Below are 23,334 nucleotides of genomic sequence, written 5' to 3'. Positions count from 1 at the left end.
TTGATAATCTTTCTCATTTTGTGTTGCATAAAGAACATAATAAGGGGACAAAAAGTATCTTTCTCCATTGACAGCCATTCAAAAGCAATGTATTCTCACAAAAGATTTTTTTGCAAGCAACAAAGGCCTAATCAATTTAATATAACATTATATTAAAGATGATGTTTTGCCAAGATCAGAAGTTAATCAGTAATATTTTTATTTTTTTTTAAGAGAACTGAGGAAAATATATGCTATAAAATGCATGGTTAAAACTGCAAAAACTGTACCCTGACCCTTCTGTAAGAGATCTAAATGAATTAAATCATTCAAGTGGTCTTCTGAAGTGGCTTTCTAATAATGATAGAAATATTTTTTTTTATATGCATACATGCATGGTTTTTCTCCGTGCCCCTAAAGTGAGCATGTTAGTGATAGATGCATCATATTTTACCTCAGTAGAACATCTCAGACGTTTATCTAACATACCAAAAGTTTGTTTTTACTCCAAAACTTATGCAGGGACACATATGCAATCTGTTATTTTGATTACAGCAAACCAACAAAAAGACTAAATTTAAAAAGTATAATAACATGATAACAACATTGGCTCAAAAACGCTTACGCCCAAAAATAGAGTGCTCATAAGCACAGATGGCTGCAAGCAGGTCGCATAACTATGGGAAGGCCTGCACCAGCTGAGCAACTGCCATTGTGATGAGAGGGAATGCTAACACATCGCTTTCTCCAGGTATTATAAACCTTCTTTGTTATTTCAAAGGAATCAAGCATCATAATAAGTCTGCTGCTAATGTACTTCTAAGAGCTCTTTCAAGGAACCCTCCTGCGAGATGAATTCTGTGAAAGTACCAGGTCAGCCAAATAACAAGTTATGCATTTCACCAGAAACTTTGGGGATTCAGGGACCAAACTGAAAATGCACAATACTAAACCATAAAAATTGCTAAATGAAATGTAACGCCAGGCACTTTACAATCATGCCATCAGTCAGGAGCTAATTAAACAGGGCCGGGGGATCTCTAAAGAGATCCTGAAACCAGCAATGTTTAGTTCCTTCTCATCCACACACCTTAAGATGTTATTAAATTATGCTTGCAAATGATGTCTGGCTGAATTCCCAGTCTCTCATGGAGGTGGATGTGTCATTTTAATCAGCACTAAGGCTACAGTGGTGGACATTTTCCAGTTAGAAGGGGCTTTTAGGTGCCATCAGCACTAATCGGAAAATGTTGTCAGATTTTATTCCATTTGGCTACCGCAGCTGCAAATGCAAGTCTAAATATTCAGTATTATAAGCATGTGTCGTTCTAATTACCAATTACCTCTTGAAGCGCTCATTTCAATTCTCTCAGGTGTAAGTCAAAGATAATACTTTGAGATTGTGGCATATGAACCTTCGTAATGAATTCCTTCAGTTATTAAAAGAGACCTCTCAGGAATATTTCCATACTTAACCATTTAATTAGCATGTAAAATATATTTTTTTTATTATTTCAATAACTGAACTGATGGCATACTATCATAATCAGCTTCGAGAACAGGCCAGCTTCTTAAAGGGGACCTATAATGCCCTTTTTACAAGATGTAATATAAGTCTGGGTGTCCCCATAGTGTATATGTAAATTTTAACCTCAAAATAGCCCATTTATTATAGTATGTTAAAGTTGCCACTTTTTGTGTGCAAGCAAAACCGCACCATTTTTTTGTGGTTCCCTTTAAATCAAATGAGCTGTTTCTCCTGGCCACCTTTCCAGAAGAGGGCAGAGTTTCAAGAATTCATGGCATAATGGCAACAACAAAACAGGACAATCTCACACATTAAAATGTCAGAAAAGGTGTTTGTGCACAATTTTTTAACTAGGAAACTCTTGATTATGATAATTCTGATAGCTTGTGAGGGCAGCATCAGTTCTGGATATGAAGTTTGAGCACAAAGCGTTGGTATTGACTCATCTTTCAGAATCAACCTTTGTGAAGCAGTTCAGTGTAAAATGATTGGCAGAAAAGTACAAGACCTTACCTACTTTCTTTGAGACATTTCTTTCAAAAATTAAATTTAACCTCAATGTCCTCAGTGACTCAGATGACGGGAGTCTATGGAGACTCTTATGTTAATTGGTACATCCCAAAACATCTCAAATGAGCTGCTGCTTCCAGCCCCCTTTCCAGAAAAGGGCAGAGCTTCAAGAGTTCATGCTCCGGCATATCGGCAACAACAAAACAGGACAATCTCACGCACTGAAAATGTCAGAAACTGTGACTATGGAGACTCTTATGTTCATTGGTACATCCCAAAACATCTCAAATGAGCTGCTGCTTCCAGCCCCCTTTCCAGAAAAAGGGCAGAGCTTCAAGAGTTCATGCTCCGGCATATCGGCAACAACAAAACAGGACAATCTCACGCACTGAAAATGTCAAAAACTGTGACTCAGATGGTGGGAGTCTATGACTCTTATGTTCATTGCTACATCCCAAAACACAACATTTCTAAAGCATCTTTGGTGCAGATATTGTACAACTCCAGCTGCTACAGTGAGGATACAGGAATGGCGGACTTTATGCTTCTCACTCAACGCTGTGTCTATTCTAATAGGGCAGATCTTCACTGACTGTGGGCAGGGCTTCTCCTGAGTCTGATTCCGCTCGTTTGAAGAAACTGCTTTTGATTTATGGGAATTATAAAAGAATGAGTGAGTGGATTTTTACCATTATAGGCTGGTTGTTCTCACACACTGTGGACACAAAGGTGTTCAAAAATTTTGCATTATAGGTCCCCTTTAAATTCTGCAAAGGTAGCATAAACAAAGACCCCAGGCTGACTGAAACAGCATCTATATATCAAAATATATCTCAGTGGTAGAGGTGATACACCATGCACGAGATATATGCAGTAAACTACACTTCAGAAAGAGAAGGCATGAGAGAATCGGCAGCGTGGATCCCTGCAGATCTAACACATTCTCAGAATTCTAATTTGACTTTCACCTCTAGTCTCTGGTAACACTTCTCAATTTTCAAACACAAACATTCGAGACAAAACGAGAGGTATTGGCAGCGAAATTGAACACGTCACCTCGCCGACAGCATGGATGGATTCAAAACAAGAACTCTCTCAGCTTTCTTTCTTTCAATTATCACTCAACCGTATGATTCACATGGTTTCTTTTCCACCACATATAACACTGACAACCTGGGAAGAATGGAAGCTGCTTGTGAATTTCTTGAAAAACATCTGGGGACATCTTTTGGATACATCCCAGTAGGCCTCAGAGTATGTGCAGAACAATAGTTCACACTTATAACAGGCACTGCATTTTCAGCGCTAGCAAAGCATCATGGGAAATCATGACAATGCTAGGCTCAGCCGATTCGGTTCGGTTCCATACTAAAAATAAGAAAACAAAAGGGAAAAAATAAGAAACATGAAAATGCATATACAGCATCGCACAAAAAACGCAAGACTTCCTAAACTGATTAACGGAGTCTGAATGTGTTTTTTTCCAATGGGAATTCTCCCCCCAAGTGAATAAACTATGATGAAACTATACAAGTAAGAGAATCATAAGTTAGTAAAAGAGTTCCTCAGGCATGGTTCTCGACCCTGAGGGATCACTGAATGTAATTCCAAAGGAGGACAGAGATAGGGCACATTGTTCATTCACTTCATGTAGGTGAAATCTAGGGCACACTCATTCGCACACATCATAACAAAACTCACTCAGTCAGACACACTTCTGAGTAATTCTTAGACTTTCGTCCACAGCTGGAATGAACAATTTCACAGTTCAAAATATAGGTGGTCAAGTTACCATGGTTAAATTTTCAGGGCAAATCAGACTTTTTTAAGTTTGCCAAATACAGTCAAATAGGACTAAAAACAAATAAAAATCCACAAATTATCACATGAATTGCTATTACTTCAAGTCTGAGGATCACCCGGCAAGGTTGTTTATATGAAAAGCATTTGGTTAAACGTTCCACTGCTCGCTTTTTTTCTCATGCTGCCTGTCTAAACCGCCCCCTAATCTGCTCTATTAGGCATCCTCTAAGCATCTATATCTCAGATTAATTAACCGAAAGCATAGAAACTAATTGCATTTATCATTTAGAAAGCCCACATAAAAAACGAATGATTATTTATTTACTGATGAATGTGTGTAGAATTGTAGGTCTCAAAGCAAGTACATTTACATATTTTTTTTCAGTTATTTATATCTTTGGAACATGTGATGTACTTTATATTGTTTATAATAACCTACCATGCACCTCTTAAAATTGTTTGTCACAAAATATGATATAAATGACACTCCAATCAGCTCTTATTCACATCAAGCAAGTGACCCTGTGGGAAATAGACTGAGCTGATAATACATGTGTGATTTTTTTTGCATCATGTACAACACCCTTAATTTTAAATGACAGCCTGTCATACCTCAGACAGGATTGTGACCAGCACATAATCAACACTCTCTTCATCCACTAACAAGATCAAAATACTGCCAAATGTATTTTTTTAACACGTTATTTTGAATAATTTAACTGCAAGATCCACCAGTGTATCCAATTGCAAAGTCTACTGGTTATTTTAGACAGAACGGCCCAAACACGATCAAAAACAGTTTCATCCTTCAATTCAGGTCCTGCTTCTATAAAAGGAACACAATACAATTGTCTGAACTGCAGGCGCTGCGATTCTCTTTCACTACATCCTTCTATTTTCACTCTCATGTGTGGTTTTTGCAATCCATCCATAGTTTCCCTGGACCGCATCCTAGCTTGGGTTTTGTTAGGTAATCTGGTGCGAGGAAGGCAAAGTTTAGCGGAACAATACGGCATTGTACATCATCTGAGAGGAGAGATTAATGAGAAAGAGGCTGGTGAAGCCACAACCGAGATAAAGAATTAGCAAATGAAGCTGCCGTTTTTCTTTTTTTTCCTTCCTCTACTGACTCCGGCTCATCCTTCACGGTAATTTGATTGAGAATGCTCTGTGCATACTACAAGACCTACGCTATCGGCTCTACAGGGGAAAGTCTTGTTCCCAGAAATAACAATTCATCTTCAGGATCCCTGCCTCAGCATATATCATCGACTTGAGGCTCATCATCGTTATTTTACATCAAAGCAAGCTGATACATGGGAGACAGTGAGCGAGGCAGGAGAAAAAGACGAAGGAGGGCGAGGCGAAGCACTTAACAATCCCGGGTCGTGTTCCCACACCCCAATTAATGCGGTGCCAGAAGGACGCCCGCATTCCATTCTCTAAACAGACGAAAACAGGATTGATGACAAAGCCTCTCGCGCATAACTCACGGTCTGATGTGGAAGAGGAGAACGGGACGGAGAAAGAAAGACGGAGAGAATGGGAGCGAAGAGAATTAGGGAGAATGACGGATTGAGATGGAGAGCCTGCTTTTCTCTGAGTCTCCCTGGCAGCAATCTTTCGTGTGTATCCGTTGGCTCCCCGTGAAAAGGCAGTGAAATATCACCTGTCACTAAATTAGAGCGCAACGCTCATTTCCCGGTGATGTTTTAACAACAGAGGCCGTTCACCATTAATCTGTCATTGATAAATCAAAGTAATAAGTGCACAAGTTTCCCAAAAAATGTGGATTATGCAGGAAAAGATCCTGAGCTTTAAAGTTATTCTCGTTACTTTGCAGTCAAGTTTTGAGTCAGTACGACTTTTTTTTTTTTTTTTGAATGAAGGAAATGTAATGCTGACACATTCAACTAAACAAAAGGGACAGTAAAGACATTTATAGATTTCTATAGAAAGTAAAAGCTGTTCTTTTAAATTTTCTATTCATCAAAGAATCTTGAAAAAATATTAAGCAGCACAATATTGATAATAATAAGAAATGATTCTTGAGCACCAAATTAGCATATTAAAATGGTAGAATTGGTAAATTAATGATTGGAGAAGTCTGGCATAAATTGCAGTTTCACCAGAAGGTTGAGTTATGATATTTTAATTACAAATTCCAAGGTCAATAAATGTAAACAAAATTAAGCGTATGCATGGATGAATCGTTCACAATAAAAAAATCAATAACATGCATGTAGAAAGGATTTTCATTTCATACTAAGGGTTGCACACACTAGTCGAATTTAATGCTCTGCCATGACGCTTTAAAGGATTAGTTCACTCCAGAATTCAATTTTCCTGATAATTTCCTCACCTCCATGTCATCCAAGATGTTCATGTCTTTCTTTCTTCAGTGGAAAAGAAATGAAGGTTTTTGAGGAAAACATTCCAGGATTTTTCTCCATATAGTGGACTTCACTGGGGTTCAACGGGTTGAAGGTCCAAAATTACAGTTTCAGTGCAGCTTCGAAGATGATCCCAGACGAGGAATAACAGTCTTATCTAGAGAAAAGATTGGCCATTTTCAAAAAAATAAAATAAAAATGTTATACTTTTTAACCAAAAATGCTCATCTTGACTGCTTTGCAATGCACGGCCATGACTTCACGCATTACATAGTCACATAGAAAGGTCACGCGTGACGTAGGCGGAAGTACCGTGGTAGGGTGAAAAACTCATTTTCTCCTCCAACTTCAAAATTGTCTGACATCATTGTTTTAACTTTTTTTTTTGTAAAGGCCGTTTGTCTTAGTCTTTGCACATTCGTTTTATAGACAATGGATTGGTACTTCCGCCAATGTCACGCGTGACCTTTCCAACATGATTACATAATGCGTGGTGCATCGCAGAGTGCATTTGTGGTTAAAAAGTACATTATTTTTTTAAATTTATTTTTTTTTTTTAGAAAATGACAGATTGTTTCTCTAGATAAGACCTTTCTTCCTCGTTTGGGATCATGTAGAGCTCTTTGAAGCTGCACTGAAACTGATATTTGGACCTTCAACCCGTTAAACCCCAGTGAAGTCCACTATATGGAGAAAAATCCTGGAATTTTTTCCTCAAAAACCTTAATTTCTCTTCGAGACAAGAAAGAAAGACATGAACATCTTGGATGACATGGGGGTGAGGAAATTATCAGGAAATTTTAATTCTACAGTGAACTAATCCTTTAAGCTTGTCACCAACTGGTTGCTGATCATGGTCTACAGGGGGCGCAACAGGATACAAAATCAGTGAAGTCCACTTTTACGCTCCATTTCCAGAGCACTCCACAAGATGTGTTTGATTATACTATCTCAATGCTCAATATTGATCGGGTAAATGCACGTTTTAAACAGTATAGCTCGCACATAACGTGCAGATAACGCGCACGCAAAAACATTCAGTAGCACAGAAATGTAGTGTCAACACTGTTCTGTGATTTATCAATACAATAGCTTAGAAACTGAAAAGTTCTTTACAATTAGTAGAGAGACACTGGCAGGTAGAATTAATTCACACGGAATTGCTTTCTCATTAATGCTTTCATATAAATGTAATCTTTACTGTGCTACTTTATCTGTATCTGATTTAGATGGAGCAGAAATCTGTGAGAAATATAATTACCAAAACAAAAGAACTAATAAAAGCAAGCTATTAATATAGGACAATAGCCTTGTGGGCAGCGCCGTGTCATACACCATAGCTGTGCACAAGGCAACCAGTGTTCAGTCTCAGCTCGAGGTTCAGGCTTATCATTAGTGATGTCATGATGTCATCGACGTCGACTTTAATCACATAAATGTCGAATTAAAAAAATTCAGAATTAAATTGTAATATTACAAGAACAAAAACACACTACAGTATGAATTAACGTACTGCAAAGATAATCAGTCCTCACCAGTGGTTGATGGTAGTGGTGTAAAGAAAGAGGCATGCTGTCAGCTAAAAGATTCTCCAAGGTATGAACAACAAATCTTTATCAAGTGCACCACACACAGCATGCTTTTCAAGCGCAAAATAAATATATAAAAGCTTGAAAAGTGCTTTTTGCCAAGGCTGTCAGAGAGGAGATTAATTCTAGGCATTGTCATTTAATGAGCTGTAGAGAGTTACCTGTCATAATGCTTCCACACATTCCTCTTTGTGTAAAAAAAAAATAAAAAAATCACTTTATTTAATTACTTTGCATCTGTCAGCCACCACCCCATCTGAACAACCTGCACTTGAAAACCAGCGAGTCGGAATCTGTCTTTCACAAACACCACGCAAGTCATAAAGCTGTGCTGTCGTTCATTGCTCCGTGAGAGGTGATTGACGCTCAAAGCATTGGCTACTCCTCCTCGAAAGCCAAAACGCACGTTGTTCGAGTTGTTCTTCAAGGCCGGTTGCTTTATTGAACGCACGGCCATGGAAAGGCCGACAAGATCTACTTATACAAGGGCTGTGTGTCACCACAACAATGGAGATAGAAGCAGGAAATGCACTCTGAAATAGCAGGAAGGTCAGGCAGATCTGTCTCCATAACAGTGAGGAAAGCGTTGACTAAATCTCTTTTATATGAGCACTATGCTGCAATACACATAAAATCTCACACTCAACTGCCCTCACTTAAACACAAAGGAATAGAGGAACACTACACTGAAGAACCAAGCTATTGGTGCTATAAATTTTGGAATAATCCTGGATGTTCTGTAGTGAGCTTGTATGTCTCATTGGAATAGATTAGATATGGGGAAAACAGGCTGCAACGTTAATCAAAATGATCACAATCACGATTAAACTGCAAAAGGCTGCGATTTAATTAAAATGATATATATACATACATATATATATATATATATATATATATATTCTGCATGTGCTGCCTACTTCATAATGAAGCATGCTGAAGACTTAAAATGGATTGCTTTAAAAATGGCTATTAAAAAGTATTAAGTCATTTTTTTATAATATCGTTTTTCATATTTAATAATTATTAATCAGTATTATATCAACATAATTATAATGCTCCAATTATATAATAGTATACAAATAAAACTACAATTATATGATCCAATCATGTCAAAACTAGACAAAGATCTTGTCTAAAATCATTAAACAACCATGCAGCGATAGGGAAAAAAGTAATATTTGATTAGAAAGGGAAAAGTGTACAGTCAGGTTGAGGGGTTTGTTTATTTTAAAGCGGCTCTATTATGCAAAATTCACTTTTATAAGGTGTTTGAACACAGATGTGTGTCCAGAGTGTGTAGACAACCAGCCTATAATGGTAAAAATCCACCCACTCCTTTTTTATAATCCTCATAAATCATAAACAGTGACTCTTACATAAGACTAGGGATAAGCCCCGCCCACAACTGGTCACAATCTGCTCTATTAGCATAGATCCCGCCCTGAGTGAGCCGCAGCAGTTCGCCATTTCGGTTTCCTCGCTGTAGCAGCTGGAGATGTGCAATGTCTGCACCAACATTACAAATGTTCTGTTATTGGATGTACCAACGAACAAAATGAAGAGTCTCCATAGATTCCCAGCATTTAAGCCACTTCATTTATAAAAGAAATGTGAAGAAGAATGTCGGTAAAGTGTTATATATTTGCGCAAATCATTTTACGCGGGACTGCTTCACAAACGAGGATCAATTCAACACAAAAGATGAACATGACGGCACATGCTAGTGGATGAGTTGAATCAACTCCACAGCAACTACATCAATTTATCCACTAACCATTCAGAAACGTCTAAAAGTTGTAACTTCTTCCTGAGTCTCTCCATCAGTGTCAACTCCGGTTTGAACAATGTAAGGCTGAACACCGTTACTGACAATCCTCATTTTGGCTGCGTGAGATTCTCCAGCTTTGTTGCTGTTGAGCTGTTAAAGCTCCGCCCTCTTCTGGAAAGGGGGCGGGAGCAGCAGCTCATTTGCATTTAAAGGGACACACACATTTGCTCACACCCAAATAGGGGCAAATTTGACAAGCTATAATAAATGATCTGTGGGGGACTTTGAGCTGAAACTTCACAGACACATTCTGGAGACACCAGAGACTTATATTACATCTTCTGAACAGGTGCATTATAGGTCCCCTTTAATATAATGATCAGCTGAATGTATATTATTTTACTTATTACAATGCTACTTTAATAATGGACATGAAATATTGATCTCAGTTAAAATGATTTGATCATGAGAAGAAAAAGGAAACACATGAAACAAGCACAGTGCAAGACATTGGTTGTCAGGGACAACAGCCACATATGCCTGTACGCCTCGAATGCCACAATTGACCAATCAGTATAGAGCATTCCAGTTAGGTAAGTCGTATACCTGCATAAGGGACAGGAGCGTCTTTGTCCAGTGCGACCAGGGGAGGGTCTAGCAGTACAGTGTCCATGTTCTCGCTGATAACACCATGGTAAGATGTCTCGATCCATGGTTTGTGCTTATTCACTGCAATGGAGAGAGAAAAGATGAAGAATTTAAATTCTGAACTGTTCAGACTGTTCAAATCATCTCCTAAATAGGAATAAAAAACACAACAAATTCAGTGTGTTCATGCAAAGAATGGCTAATAATGGCGATCGATACAAGTCCAATGCGGGCTGTTTGTCCAATTCCCCAAATGGCCACATCCCTGTCTCCTACAACACGTATCCAGGGAAACACCCTCATTTATCTGTCGTAGCATACTCTGTTGTTCCTACTTTTTTTTCCATGGCTGCTGTATAACAAGAGATACCAAAACAAGATGCTAATCAACGGATGACACAAATGCAATTTTCTACCCGGTGAAAGGAAAACATCCCTGCAAGAGTCATTGTGCATTAAACAGCTTGTACAGAAGCAGTGTTTACCAAATCCCCTGTACACATCTAATGCCATGTTTGGTAAGCATAACATTTTTAAGGTTAATTAAAAATCAGATTTTTAGTGAGCTTATTTTGCCAAACTTGCTGCCCAGTGTGCCCTGTAGCACAGACGGACCTAAAGAAAGAAGATTTTGCCAAAACACTTTAGGAGTATTTTGTTAATAAGCAGCTGAAGATTTAAAAAAAAAAAAAAAAAAAAAAGGTTCATTAAATGTAATATAGTTTTAAATCTTCCAAACAACAACAACAAAAAAAAACATCTTTTAGAGTATAGATCATAAATGTAAGAACTTTGTTTTGTTATTTTCAAGAATGTTAATGTTTTAAATTCCCCATGTAGTCAATACTTTTATTCCTTAAAATCATTTTTAATCACCAAAATGACATATTTAAACTTCTCTGTGAAAATAAATTCTTCATGAATTGAAATAGCTTGAATGTAACTCTAAACTCATTGCCTCATTTAGTATATACTGACCATGAATATGCAAATTAGCCCCGCTTCCACTCAATCACATGAGCTCAGAATACCTGATCCACTCGCTCAACTTCACTGTAGTAAACGCTGCACGATGGCAATACTGGTTTAATTCAGCCATAAATGTTTGAACCAGAAATTGATTCAGAAAAAGAAGTGGAAGACTGTTTGGCAAGACTGCAAACTGTTCATAGTAATATACAATCAAACCAAAATTTATTCAGACACCTTGAACATTTCATACATCAATACAGTTTATTCACTATAGTTAAAAAAAAATGGTAATAAAATATTACAAGATCTCAGAGTTAAACTGTGTCAGAAAAACATAAATCTTAATTATGTCAGATAACACCTAAGCAAAACATGGTCAGGTCAAAGTGTCTGAATAATTTTTGGTTCCAAATTTTTATCAATTTTACTGTTAGTCCACTGTATGAAGAATTTCTGGGTATAATATGTCACAGTTTACTTTATTTTGCTCTCCTCACTTACATAAATGAACTATAGTGTCCTGAACCCACTATAAAAATATATCAAAATTGTCTGAATAAATTTTGGTTTGACTGTATATCATATACATAATTCACCTGCTATATTGCTAAATGTACCCGATTTTTCATATCAACAGAAAAATATACCAGGATAACCTGGCTTCTCTTGAGACCCCCTGCTTCAGAGTGATCATAGTTAATGATATGCTAAAGCCCACCCACATGTTGACGTGATTGGTTACAACATGTTTGTGACGTAGAGAACAAGGGCGATTTCAAACTGCGTTTTTAAGACTGTCTTTGGTTCACTGCAGTTTTAAGGAGAAAATACTCAGCAATGGCATTGACTGAAGAATTTGCACCTGGTTTATCAAAGCACATTAAAAACACCACATAGACATATAAACAACATTAAAAAAACTAAATTTTACCGTAAATACAATTGTCAATCCCAAGCAATACGTTGACAAAAAAAAAAAGGCGTTTTATTTGATTCGCCCCTCGTGTATTCAGAAATCCTCCCCCGGCATGAGTTAATGGAGTTTTAGATTAGTACTGGCTATTCAGTAACCCCTTGCGTGGCTCAGTACGAGATCCACCAAAGCAATTAATGAAAGAATAAATTAAACCATTTCACACTTGTGGAGGACAGTCTACTCAAGTCTCAGAGAAAAGAAAGGGTGAAAGAGTGTCCTCATAACCCATAAGCAATCTCAGGCAGGGAACAAATCATCCGATTCAGATGACCAGACGATTAAACCAGCTGGCAATGTCATTTTTAAAGACTACAATCTTGCTTTCAACAAGTCTGTGCCATTTATATCTCTGTCGCTCACTATTAAACTCAGACACACTTATAGGAACAAAACATGTTTTGTTGTTGTTGTTTTTTTGGTTGTTGTTTTTTTACATGTACTCCAATGCGTTTCCAATGAAACCCACTTTTTAAAAACCACAACCACTTGCAGTGTTTTGCCTCACTTGAAAGCGATTTGAACAGACACAGATGAATAGCCGGGTTGTATCTATCTAGCTGTGTTATACATACAAAGACATGTACTACAAGCTTCTAGAGAGGCAAACAATGTGTGTGTTGCAGATGTACAGACTGAGAGGTCAGACACACTGCAGTCCGTTTTTCCCATTGTGTAGGAATAACAACGCATGCAGTAAGGCTTTCATGTAGGTTAGGAAACTCCTCGATACACTATTAAAAGTCCAATTCATTGGGTAAATATTTAGTTGAGCGTTTCAAATGAAATGTCACAGACTAGGGAAAAAAAAAAACAAAAAAAAACATGGCTGTCATCATGTACACAAGATACAGTAAATAACTGTAATTTGGATCAGGTACTTTCTATTATAATAATACATCTCTTCAGGCTCCAGTCAGTGCAAATTCACATTGAACTCTCTCATTCTCGCTCTCTCTCTCTCTAATAAGGTTAGTGGTGTCACTAAGAGCAATATGCCTTCTCTGTAATCCCTGAGCTATTACCCATGAGATGTCTGCAGCCATTATACAGCATTAGAGCGCAGTGATGGAAGCTAATTCAATGTGGACTTTTCTCTTCCATCCGCTCCCCTGCACTAGAAAGCTCTGACACACACACAGCTAGAAAAACAATACATAATGGGAGATGCATGTGTGAACGCGCAAATTTACCTGGCATTCACCATTAAGGAACACAACCCCTGGAAATTGTGTTAAAAACATCAAGACAGTGTTACAGTGTTAGCAAAGATACTTGTTATAACTTTTTGAACAGAACAAAACATCTAAACATCCATTAAACCTTGAACTTAGAGAGTTTATTAAGAAACAGGGCCTAAAACTAACTTTATGCCACACATGCCAATGACCTTGATTATGATTTCACTTTTTTAACTTCTTAAAGTGTGTAATATTGCTGTTTGAGCATAAACATCTGCAAAGTTATGACACTCAAAGTTCAATGAAAAAGGAGATATTTTCTTTTACAGAATTATCCGTTTAAGGACTACAACAAACGGCTGGTAGGGACTACAACAAGCTTCTTCCTGGGTTAGAGAAATCACAAAGCATAAAATTTACATAAACTCTAAAAATGTGATCCAATCATGTCAAAACTAGACAAAGATCTTGTCTAAAATCATTAAACAACCATGCAGCGATAGGGAAAAAAGTAATATTTAATTAGAAAGGGAAAAGTGTACAGTCAGGTTGAGGGGTTTGTTTATTTTAAAGCGGATCTATTATGCAAAATTCACTTTTATAAGGCGTTTGAACACAGATGTGTGTCCAGAGTGTGTAGACAACCAGCCTATAATGGTAAAAATCAACCCACTCCTTTTTTATAATCCTCATAAATCATAAACAGTGACTCTTACATAAGACTAGGGATAAGCCCCGCCCACAACTGGTCACAATCTGCTCTATTAGCATAGATCCCCCTTTGTTGTGTGTTATTGGGGGCGGGGCCATGTTGGGCTGCTTTAGAGAAGAGGAAGAGTTGTTGTCATGCCGTCATTTTACGCTGGACTGCTTCACAAACGAGGGTCAATTCAAAGCTGGATTTGCACAAAAGATGAACATGACGACACATGCTAGTGGATGAGTTGAATCAACTCCACAGCAACTACATCAATTTATCCACTAACCATTCAGAAACGTCCAGTTTCATTTTAAAAGTTGTAACTTCTTCCTGAGTCTCTCCATCAGTGTCGACTCCGGTTTGAACAATGTAAGGCTGAACACCGTTACTGACAATCCTCATTTTGGCTGCGTGAGATTCTCCAGCTTTGTTGTTGTTGAGATGTTAGGAATCTTAAGGCTGGAATATTAGGCTGCTGTCACTTTAAGAGTGAATGCACAGATCCAATACACTGATACTGGTACACATCTTTCTCAATGGTTAACACAGTGCGCAAGTAACAAATCGAATTCCCTTTTGCATCTTCTTGTGCTTCAATATTTAAATCGCCAAGGCTTAAACTTTCGTGACAATGCAGTGCTGGTCTGTCAACTGTTCACGTTTGTTCACGATCATGTTCTCACAACATTGCATTGTTAGATTTCATACAAATATCACCAGCCAGCTGGTGATTGACACTATTTCTCATGCTCGCCAACTCACACAAATCCCTCATACCTCAAACAATGAAAAAGATCAGCTATAATCTTACAGTGGTGGAACATTAAGCTTATCTGATTCCAACTCTGTGACTGCAACTTTTTATAAATATAAGTGAAAATTTCATTATAATATTTATTTTAATGCAGCGTTTGGTATGACAGACAAGAGAGTTCTCCCATTTGTCTGTGAGCGCTATCCAAACAAACTGAATTGAAATAAAGCAGACAGGCCCAGAGTGAGGGAGGTAGAAAATTCAGATCGGTTCTCACAAGAGGACAAGAAAGGGACTATTACAGAATCAATTATTTATTCAGTTTGATGTATAATTATTCCAGCATTTCAAGCACCTGATAAAATGTTGCCGGGGGAGAAAGCGAATGTTTGCAAATCTACTTTGACCCTTCTGCAACCTGCTATAATGAAAATCCCAGTCAGCATTCCAACGGTAATTAAACTTGGGGACAGCCAGCGGAATTGATGGTGAATTTTACCGCTCTCACAGTGTCACGCAACAAGCTATTAATTTCTGACCGGTCAACACCGTAACATTACATGCGGCTCATAACAATGGAATTAAACAATGATTGAAACATGCATGCGGGACCCAGAAGAAAAAGAAAGTGCTAGAGTCAGAGGCCGACAGAGAATCACTAAAAGAGAGAGGGGAGACCAACGATATTCAGGAATATATAATGCAGCTTGCATTACGGTGACTATTTTGCATGTAGTGTTTTTGTATGCATGGTGTAAACAACAAATATTGCGGTTAAGGCCAGCTAATGGACCTTAGCGGAAAAACAAGCCTTCTAAGTTTATTCACCCTCTTTCATAAGAGCATCCTGTTCATAACAAGCCTCTGCTACACTAGGGGATAAAGAAGCCATTAGCCAAATGGCTCTGTGATGGGTGTTGTCTAAAGTCCAAAGACTTCAACTCAAAATCAAGAGTCAAAGATCAGTCCAGCTAGCATCATCTGCTATAGCCAATGGGGGTATTAGTAGAAAATGGTTAATTAACGTCCCTTGCACTGTGCAAATGAGCAGAACATGGCTCTCTGTATTGGAAAAATACAGAAATTACTATCAGGAAGAGAGTAATTAGCCACAATGACTTAGCTTAATCCAATACTAGCAGGAAGAAGTTTGCTGGTAGGGTAATTTTCAGATACATTGAGCTCAACGAAGCCGCATCCCACACGTCCACAGAGACACGCTTCTTAAGATTGCATTGCTCATCTTTAATGCTTATTAATGAGGTCATAATCTCTGCTTTTTCTATGGCGAGCTTTCAAGATTTGTTGGTCTTCAGAGAGTTCTCATATAGGGGGCCCAATTGACAAAATTACCATTTTATCATCCTATTTTATAGCACAGCCATTAAAAAAAAGAGAAATGTTTGCATATTGAGGGCTGCTTGAGTTAATTAATGAATGAACAGATTGTATGGCGTCATTCACGGGCACCTGGAAAGCATCGTAAAAGGGTGTAGGATGGGGAGTCGATTTTACGGTGACCTCTATAAAGGGGGTGAAAGAGTCGAATGGGTTTTAAGGCCTCAAATGTTCAGCAGTGGTTTCGGTAGCTTTGGATAACCTGCATGGTCTCCATTAAAGGCAATATATTGTAGGCTGTGGCAGCAACTCCTCCTGCAATTTTCTGTGGTTAAAATGTCATCTGTTGCCTAGTGATATGCAGCACATTCTCCGAGACGCTCGAGCTTGAGACCATCTTGTGTCATTTGCCAAGTTTCCTGTCAACTCTACATGATCACTGTCAAAATACAAGTGATGAAAAAGGCCAAAAATAGATATAAACTACTACTATTATATAAACTATTCTCACTGCCAGTTGCATGTAATTAGTCTCTGAGAGTTGGGATGCCTGTAGGTGTTCTCACTGTTGGTTGTCAAGTAACATTTATGAATGACATTAGCAGATGTCATTCAGTGTTATTGAGATCAAATCCTTTTTATTGCAGCTAAAAACATTCTGAAGGGAAAAATAAACGGAATCAGTGCATAACATGCATAATATCAAAGATGAACGGTGTAAATGTGGTTTTAGGTTCTATTAATCCCTGATATTGACCTCCATTTCAAGCAATCTATTTGCAATAGGATGGCGCTAAATACAGGTGCAAATGGGTCCAAAACGTGACATTCAACCACAGTGGAGGTAGTTTAAAGAAAATAAACACACACGTTTGATCACATTATGTTTGTAGTGCAAACGATGCGCTCAAAATGTTCAAACAAACCACCTACGCATCTGTCAATCAAGCACTGAGGGGGCTGGGTCTGGTTCTCACACATGACAACTTTAGCAACTTTTCACACTATTTTTAAAAGCAAATCCTCCATCTCTAGTGTATCACTTAGCATATTTTAAAAATGCTCATAGGCATTCATGGACATCTTCATAACCCAATCTGGCACAAAACAAACATTTATGATGAAGCAATCGACGCAGGTGACGTGTCTTGAATCTGCCATCGCTGTTGGCTGATTTACAGCTAAATTTCTCCATAATAAGCATTAATAATTCCTGACACAAATGGCTGAGAGACGGCAGAGGTTTATAAATGTCCTTGGTACTACAAGCGCTGATATATAAACGACTTGTTCCCTTGTGTACATAAATTCTGTGAATCAACTTACTTAGGTCACCAGCCATGAATATAAATTTGTTTGATTAGACCCTCGACAAACATTGAAGCGAATATCTTTTGTGACGGAGAAGTTCTCCGGCTGGCATTTGCTACTGTCAGCCCGGCATCGATACCCCAGAGGACTCGGAAATGTCAATTGTCTGTAATTAGAAAGCTGGCATATTCATTCACGAGGCTTTGTTTCCTTGTCACGGAATGCAGGTCCTTATGGTCTTTTCATTAGCCATATTGTTTATCAGCCTTATGTGTGTGTCTATACCGCCTGAGACACAGTCAACCCTTGCGAAAAGAGCCGGTTTGATTACACACTGTGTGAAGTCGCTTAAATTATGAGCCATTGTTAGAAACACAGAGAACTGATTGAGGTGGATGGATGAAGGGTTTTAGGGGGACTTGAGAGGGAGTCGAATGAAAGCAAGGAGCGAAGAGAACAATGATCTCCTTACTGACACGAGCGCCACAGGCTGAGAAAGAGAGAGGGCAGGGCTCAACTCTCCATCTACTCCGGATTAAAATTAAAAGGGTCTGCTAGTTTATCTTCTGTCTGAGGGAGATCTGGACGCTCGAGTGGTTCTCAGCACCTTTGGGCGTTTTGAGGAGATGAAAATGAAAATTGATACTGGGGCTACAGCTCCATGCCTCCCTCCCTGCACTTAACAGGACGTCTGCTGGTTCTCAATTGACTCACCTGGTTAAATAAAGGTTGAAAATAAGTAAGGATGTGCTAAAACTACATATTTTTAATGACTAGTCAGCAGTGTTGAGGAAAATACTTTTAAAAGTAATGCATTACAATATTGCGTTACTCCCTAAAATTACTAATTACATTAGTTACTTTTTATGGAAAGTAATGTGTTACACTCTAAAAACTAATTCAGGGGACCTTTAGTCATTACTTAAATACCTACTTAAATATATATATATATATATATATATATATATATATATATATATAAAAACAAAAAAAATCAAGTTCTGAAATGCTGTTAGACTTTTTACTTGTAATTGTTATTTTATTGAGCTTGGATGACACACAAATTATGCCTATTGATTCAATATAATATCATGACTTGTCATAGTTTAACATTTTCAGTTAATCAAAAATGTATTTAATTTTAAGTTCTGTTAATGTAAAATACAATCTGATGACGTGTAAACGTGTTTCATTGTTTTGAGTTATATGAACACTTCTTTTCATTTAGACGAACTTAAGTTAATTGAAACTGGGCTGGGATTTATATTTCCCATCATGCTTTGCCCATGGCACTTGAAAGGGAGAGTAAATGCTAAAAGTAAGTGTTATATAATGTTTTTTGCACAAGATTAATGGTAAGGGAGATTTAGCAGTAATTAGTGTTTTGTTATGCTAATTTAGAAGAGTTTCTGTTAATGTGGGTTTTTGGAGACCATCATGGTGACAAGCGGTGCTTGGTAAGATCATGTTACTTAGAAATGCGTTTTATTGTGTCCAAAAAGCATCTTCACCTTACTTAAAACATTATGTTGGATCAACTTAAATAGTTACATTCATGTTGACAATTATTAAGTTCATGTTACTTAGAAATGTGTTTTATTGTGGCAAAAAAAACGTCTCCACCTTACTTAAAACATTATGTTGGATCAACTCAAAATATTGCTTTGAATTAATGTAATTCTCCTAATTGGCTCAAGTTTTTTGTTGTTGTTGTTGAGCCAATGTTTTATTTTTTAGAGTGTACATTACTTTGCATTACTTTTTCTCATTTGGGTTGGACTACTATAACAACAAAAAAGTTATATTTTTGGCAAATGTAAAGGTCCTTTCACACCAAAAGTGAAATGAATAAGCCACAGGCAGAAGCTTGAGTTACTTGTAATGCGTTACCCTTAACACTGCTGGTCTTAAAGGGATATTTGAGCCAAAAAGTCTCGGCAGTGTGATTGTTTATATCATCTCACTGCTTTATATATAAAGTTTGATATGCAGTATATTATATCCAACTTTATCCTCATACATGTATGTAAAATGATAAATAATCTCAAATGGCTGATTTTGATTATCAGCTATACTATACATCGTCCAGCCCTTCATACAAAGTTAGATATATGCCTAGTTCTGTCATGAAACTCTAGATGGCACAGGCTGAAGGGTCCTTACCGCAAGCGGATGATATTTACAGCATTAACTACTTAGCACAAGCTGACTGGTTTGTGTCACATATGCAGCCAATGAGCTTGCTGCTCAACATTTAAATGGCTGGTTATCATTCACTATAGCAGTTGCAGCACGCTTTCAGAGTTCATCTAAAACCCTCCACCTTCCCCAGCTCCACCTGTATAAATCTGCTATGTGTAATTGATATATGCTATTTGTGCAGCAGCAGCATGTCTTACATATTAACAGCAGCATATCAGAATATGTATTGGCAGTAACAATTCCTGTACTTGCTCTGCAGCAGCAACAACAATAATCAACAGCAGAAATAACCTATACCTGCAGCAGCGCAGCAGATCTATTCCACCAAGACTAAATACATTAACATTATCATATCTATTACCAAGCAAAAATCTTCAGAGAGTTATCATGATAGAAATAAGTATATTCGCATAAATACAATATACTCACGTAGGGCGATACACACTATATAGCATATCTCAACCTCTTGATTGCTTGTAGTCGCAGAATGTAAACTATATTGTCGCCCAGCTCTAATATGCTAAATGTGACTATAAGGCATGAGGATATTAATGTATTATAAACATTAACATCACAATTTCTGCAAAGCTGCTTTGAAATGATGTATATTGTCAAAAGTGCTATACAAATGAATTTGACTTGACCAGACTTACTTGCATTGCATTTTAATCAGTTCATGCATTTTCTCAGAATCAATCCATGACCTTGGCATTGCTATCGTCATGCTGTTACTGTGTGAGCTTCAGGAACACTTAGTACTGTATAATTAGAAGACACAATACAAGATGCTGCAGATTTAAGTAGACTAAATGATTGAAGAATCATTTAATAATTTAGTTAGCTTAAATCTCGCCCCTTTATTACAACTGACTGTGAGCTGATCTGCCTCCATTCAATCAGCAAACGATTGATAGAATCAAGTATTCACCTTACTAAACACTTGAATATGAATCTCATTCATACTACCCATATTCATACCAAATTGTACATACTTCTTCAATGCTTGTGAGAAAAATTTCAAATCAAATTAAGAACCTAATAAACAGTATTTGTTTTTGAACGCAGCTCACGGCCTGAAATAGAAGAGTCAGATAAGAGAGACATCCAAAAAGTGTACTGTTGGTGTGCCTCCAGGAACAGGTTTGGAAACACTGCTATAATAGCGAGACCTGTGGATCACGCATAATAACGGAAACAATGCTCACAGCAGGAAATCTGTAATTGTCTTATTTATAATTGAGGGTGTTGCATTTGTTACACAAGGGGTGTTTTGATGGCTGGAAAAGAATTGCAACTCCTCAGATGAAGTTTAACGTGTTGAAAACACACTAAAGCCCTCTCTAAGAGGTTGCATTTACAAAGATTCTAAATAAATCCCCTTTAAAGTACTGCTGAAAAAAATATTACAGTTAATCTAAAAATGCATACATCGTTGACCTCCTTCTCACAGTCGGATGACTTGTTGACCATCTCGAACATCCCTGCTACCAGTGAGCTACATCCATAAAAAACATTTTAATCTGAAGGCAGAAAAGACAGAGACAAAAAGAAACTCTCAGAGCGACAATCAGGAGTCCTCGTGAAAGACATCCTTCAACATGCATCTGTGAATCACTATGGGAACTAAAGCTTTCAAGTGACTATCTGTCAATAGAAACTTTATCATAAAATCTTCCTATTAGGGTTGGAAAGAAACAGGGGAAAAAGAGGCTGAGCAAAGCTAAAAATCCTTTCTGAAACTCTGAGACAAAAGTATTCACTGTTGTATTCAATTAATTTAGTTGTCTGATGAAAAATGGCTGTAAAGTTTAGACAGATCTGAAGTTTCTTTAGCCTGGAAGATTTCTTACACTTCTCTGCATGTGAAATGTGTGTTATGAACAGGTTAAGAAAGACATGCACTACCGTTTAAAAGATTGGGGTCAGTAAGATTAGTTTTAAATAATAAAAAAAAAAAAAAAACTTGTATCCAGCAAGAATGCATTAAATTACCTAAAAGTGACAGTAAAGACACGTAAAATGTTATATTTCTATTTAAAATTAATGCTGTTCTTTTTAACTTTCTAATCATCAAGGAATCCTGAAAAAAAAAAAAACACAAATATATTAAGTTTCCACAAACATATGCAGTTGATGAAGGTAATAAGAACTGTTCTTGAGCAGCAAATCAGCATATTAGAATGATTTCTGAAGGATCATGTGACACTGAAGACTGGAGTAATGATGCTGAAAATTCAGCTTTGCCCTTACAGGAATAAATCACATTTTAAAATAAAAATTAGTTATTTTATATATACTTAATGCAGTCTTATCATAAGAGACTGCTTTCAAATAAATAAATAAATCTTAACGAACCCAAACCCAAACAGTAGCAATTTCCTGATAATTTACTCACCCCATGTCATCCAATGTCAAGCTCATGTCTTTCTTTCTTCAGTCGACAAGAAATTACATTGTAAGGTAGGCGGAAGTACAGCGGAAGGGCGAAAAACTTAATCTTTCAAAATCATCCGACATCATTGTTTTACCTTTTCTTTTTATTAAGGGTGTTTAGCTTAGTCTTTGCATGCTCGCTTTGTAGACAGTAGATTGGTACTTCCGCCTACATCACGCGTGACTTTTCCAACGTGATGCGTGCGGATCGTAGAGCAGTGCAAGATGACCATTTGTGGTTAAAAAAAATATACATTTTTATTTATTTTTTAAAATGACCAATCGTTTCACTAGATAAGACCCTTATTCCTCGTCTGGGATCATGTAGAGCTCTTTGAAGCCACACTGAAACTGTCATTTGGACCTTCAACCTGTTGAACCCCAGTGAAGTCCACTATATGGAGAAAAATCCTGGAATGTTTTCCTCAAAAACCTTCATTTCTTTTAGACTGAAGAAAGAAAGACATGAACATCTTGGATAACATGGGGGTGAGGAAATTATCAGACAATTTGAATTCTGAAGTGAACTAATCCTTTAAGGTCGGGTGTATGGTATGATGGTACAGATAGATTTACTCAGCTATTCTTGAACTGGACTGATTTATGTTATACACTCTAAAAAAAAAAAAAATCCGTAAAAATAGGGCACAATGTACTGTATTAGTTTAACGGAATTTTCCGTAATTATTTTTTCCAGGCATTTCAACTGTATTTAGAATTTTGCATTTCATTCCATTGTGTTGTACGGTTAATGGAAATGTTCGTAAAATTACTGGATAATTTCCAGGTAATAAGCTGCCAGTACTTTTTCTGTTATTTTACAGATTTATTTTTAACAGTGATATGTAAAATCATATAATTTTAATACGATTCAAAGTGATTTAACTGTTTATCATTGTTTCTGATGGTGAAGCTGAAGTCTTCCTGTGTCGATGCGAGAAGTGCAGGTATGTGTGCTTGCGTACGCTGAAATGAAATGGAGTGTTATCTACATTTGCATTATATCTATTCATTTAGGTGATATTTTTATCCAAAGCAACTAGCGAGTGACTTCACAATCTATTATTATCTACTGCATGCAATTTGCACCACCTGCCAGTGAAGGTACAACCTTTGATTCAAATTTACAATGAATATCTGTCCTATAATCAACAATCAACACATTCGGATGTGACACATATACTTATGACTCCTAAAACACAACGGATTATATGTTTCACCAGCAAACTACCACTTGAGTTGCTACATTTGG

The 23,334-nt window shown here is 37.2% G+C and overlaps 1 protein-coding gene across 1 annotated transcript in view; it reads right to left on the bottom strand.

Moving 5' to 3' along the window:
- clstn2a (calsyntenin 2a) overlaps nucleotides 1-23,334 on the bottom strand; it is a 269,756-nt gene that overhangs the window by 130,438 nt on the left and 115,984 nt on the right. The window contains exon 2 of the mRNA XM_067363156.1: nucleotides 10,177-10,299. Coding sequence (XP_067219257.1) covers nucleotides 10,177-10,299 — 123 coding nt within the window. The remainder of the gene's footprint in view (nucleotides 1-10,176; nucleotides 10,300-23,334) is intronic.

This window comes from Chanodichthys erythropterus, chromosome 16 (genome assembly GCF_024489055.1).
Source record: "Chanodichthys erythropterus isolate Z2021 chromosome 16, ASM2448905v1, whole genome shotgun sequence".
NCBI lineage: Eukaryota > Metazoa > Chordata > Actinopteri > Cypriniformes > Xenocyprididae > Chanodichthys > Chanodichthys erythropterus.
The sequence above is the reverse complement of the archived record's forward strand: the minus strand, read 5'-3'. Positions and strand labels throughout refer to the sequence as shown.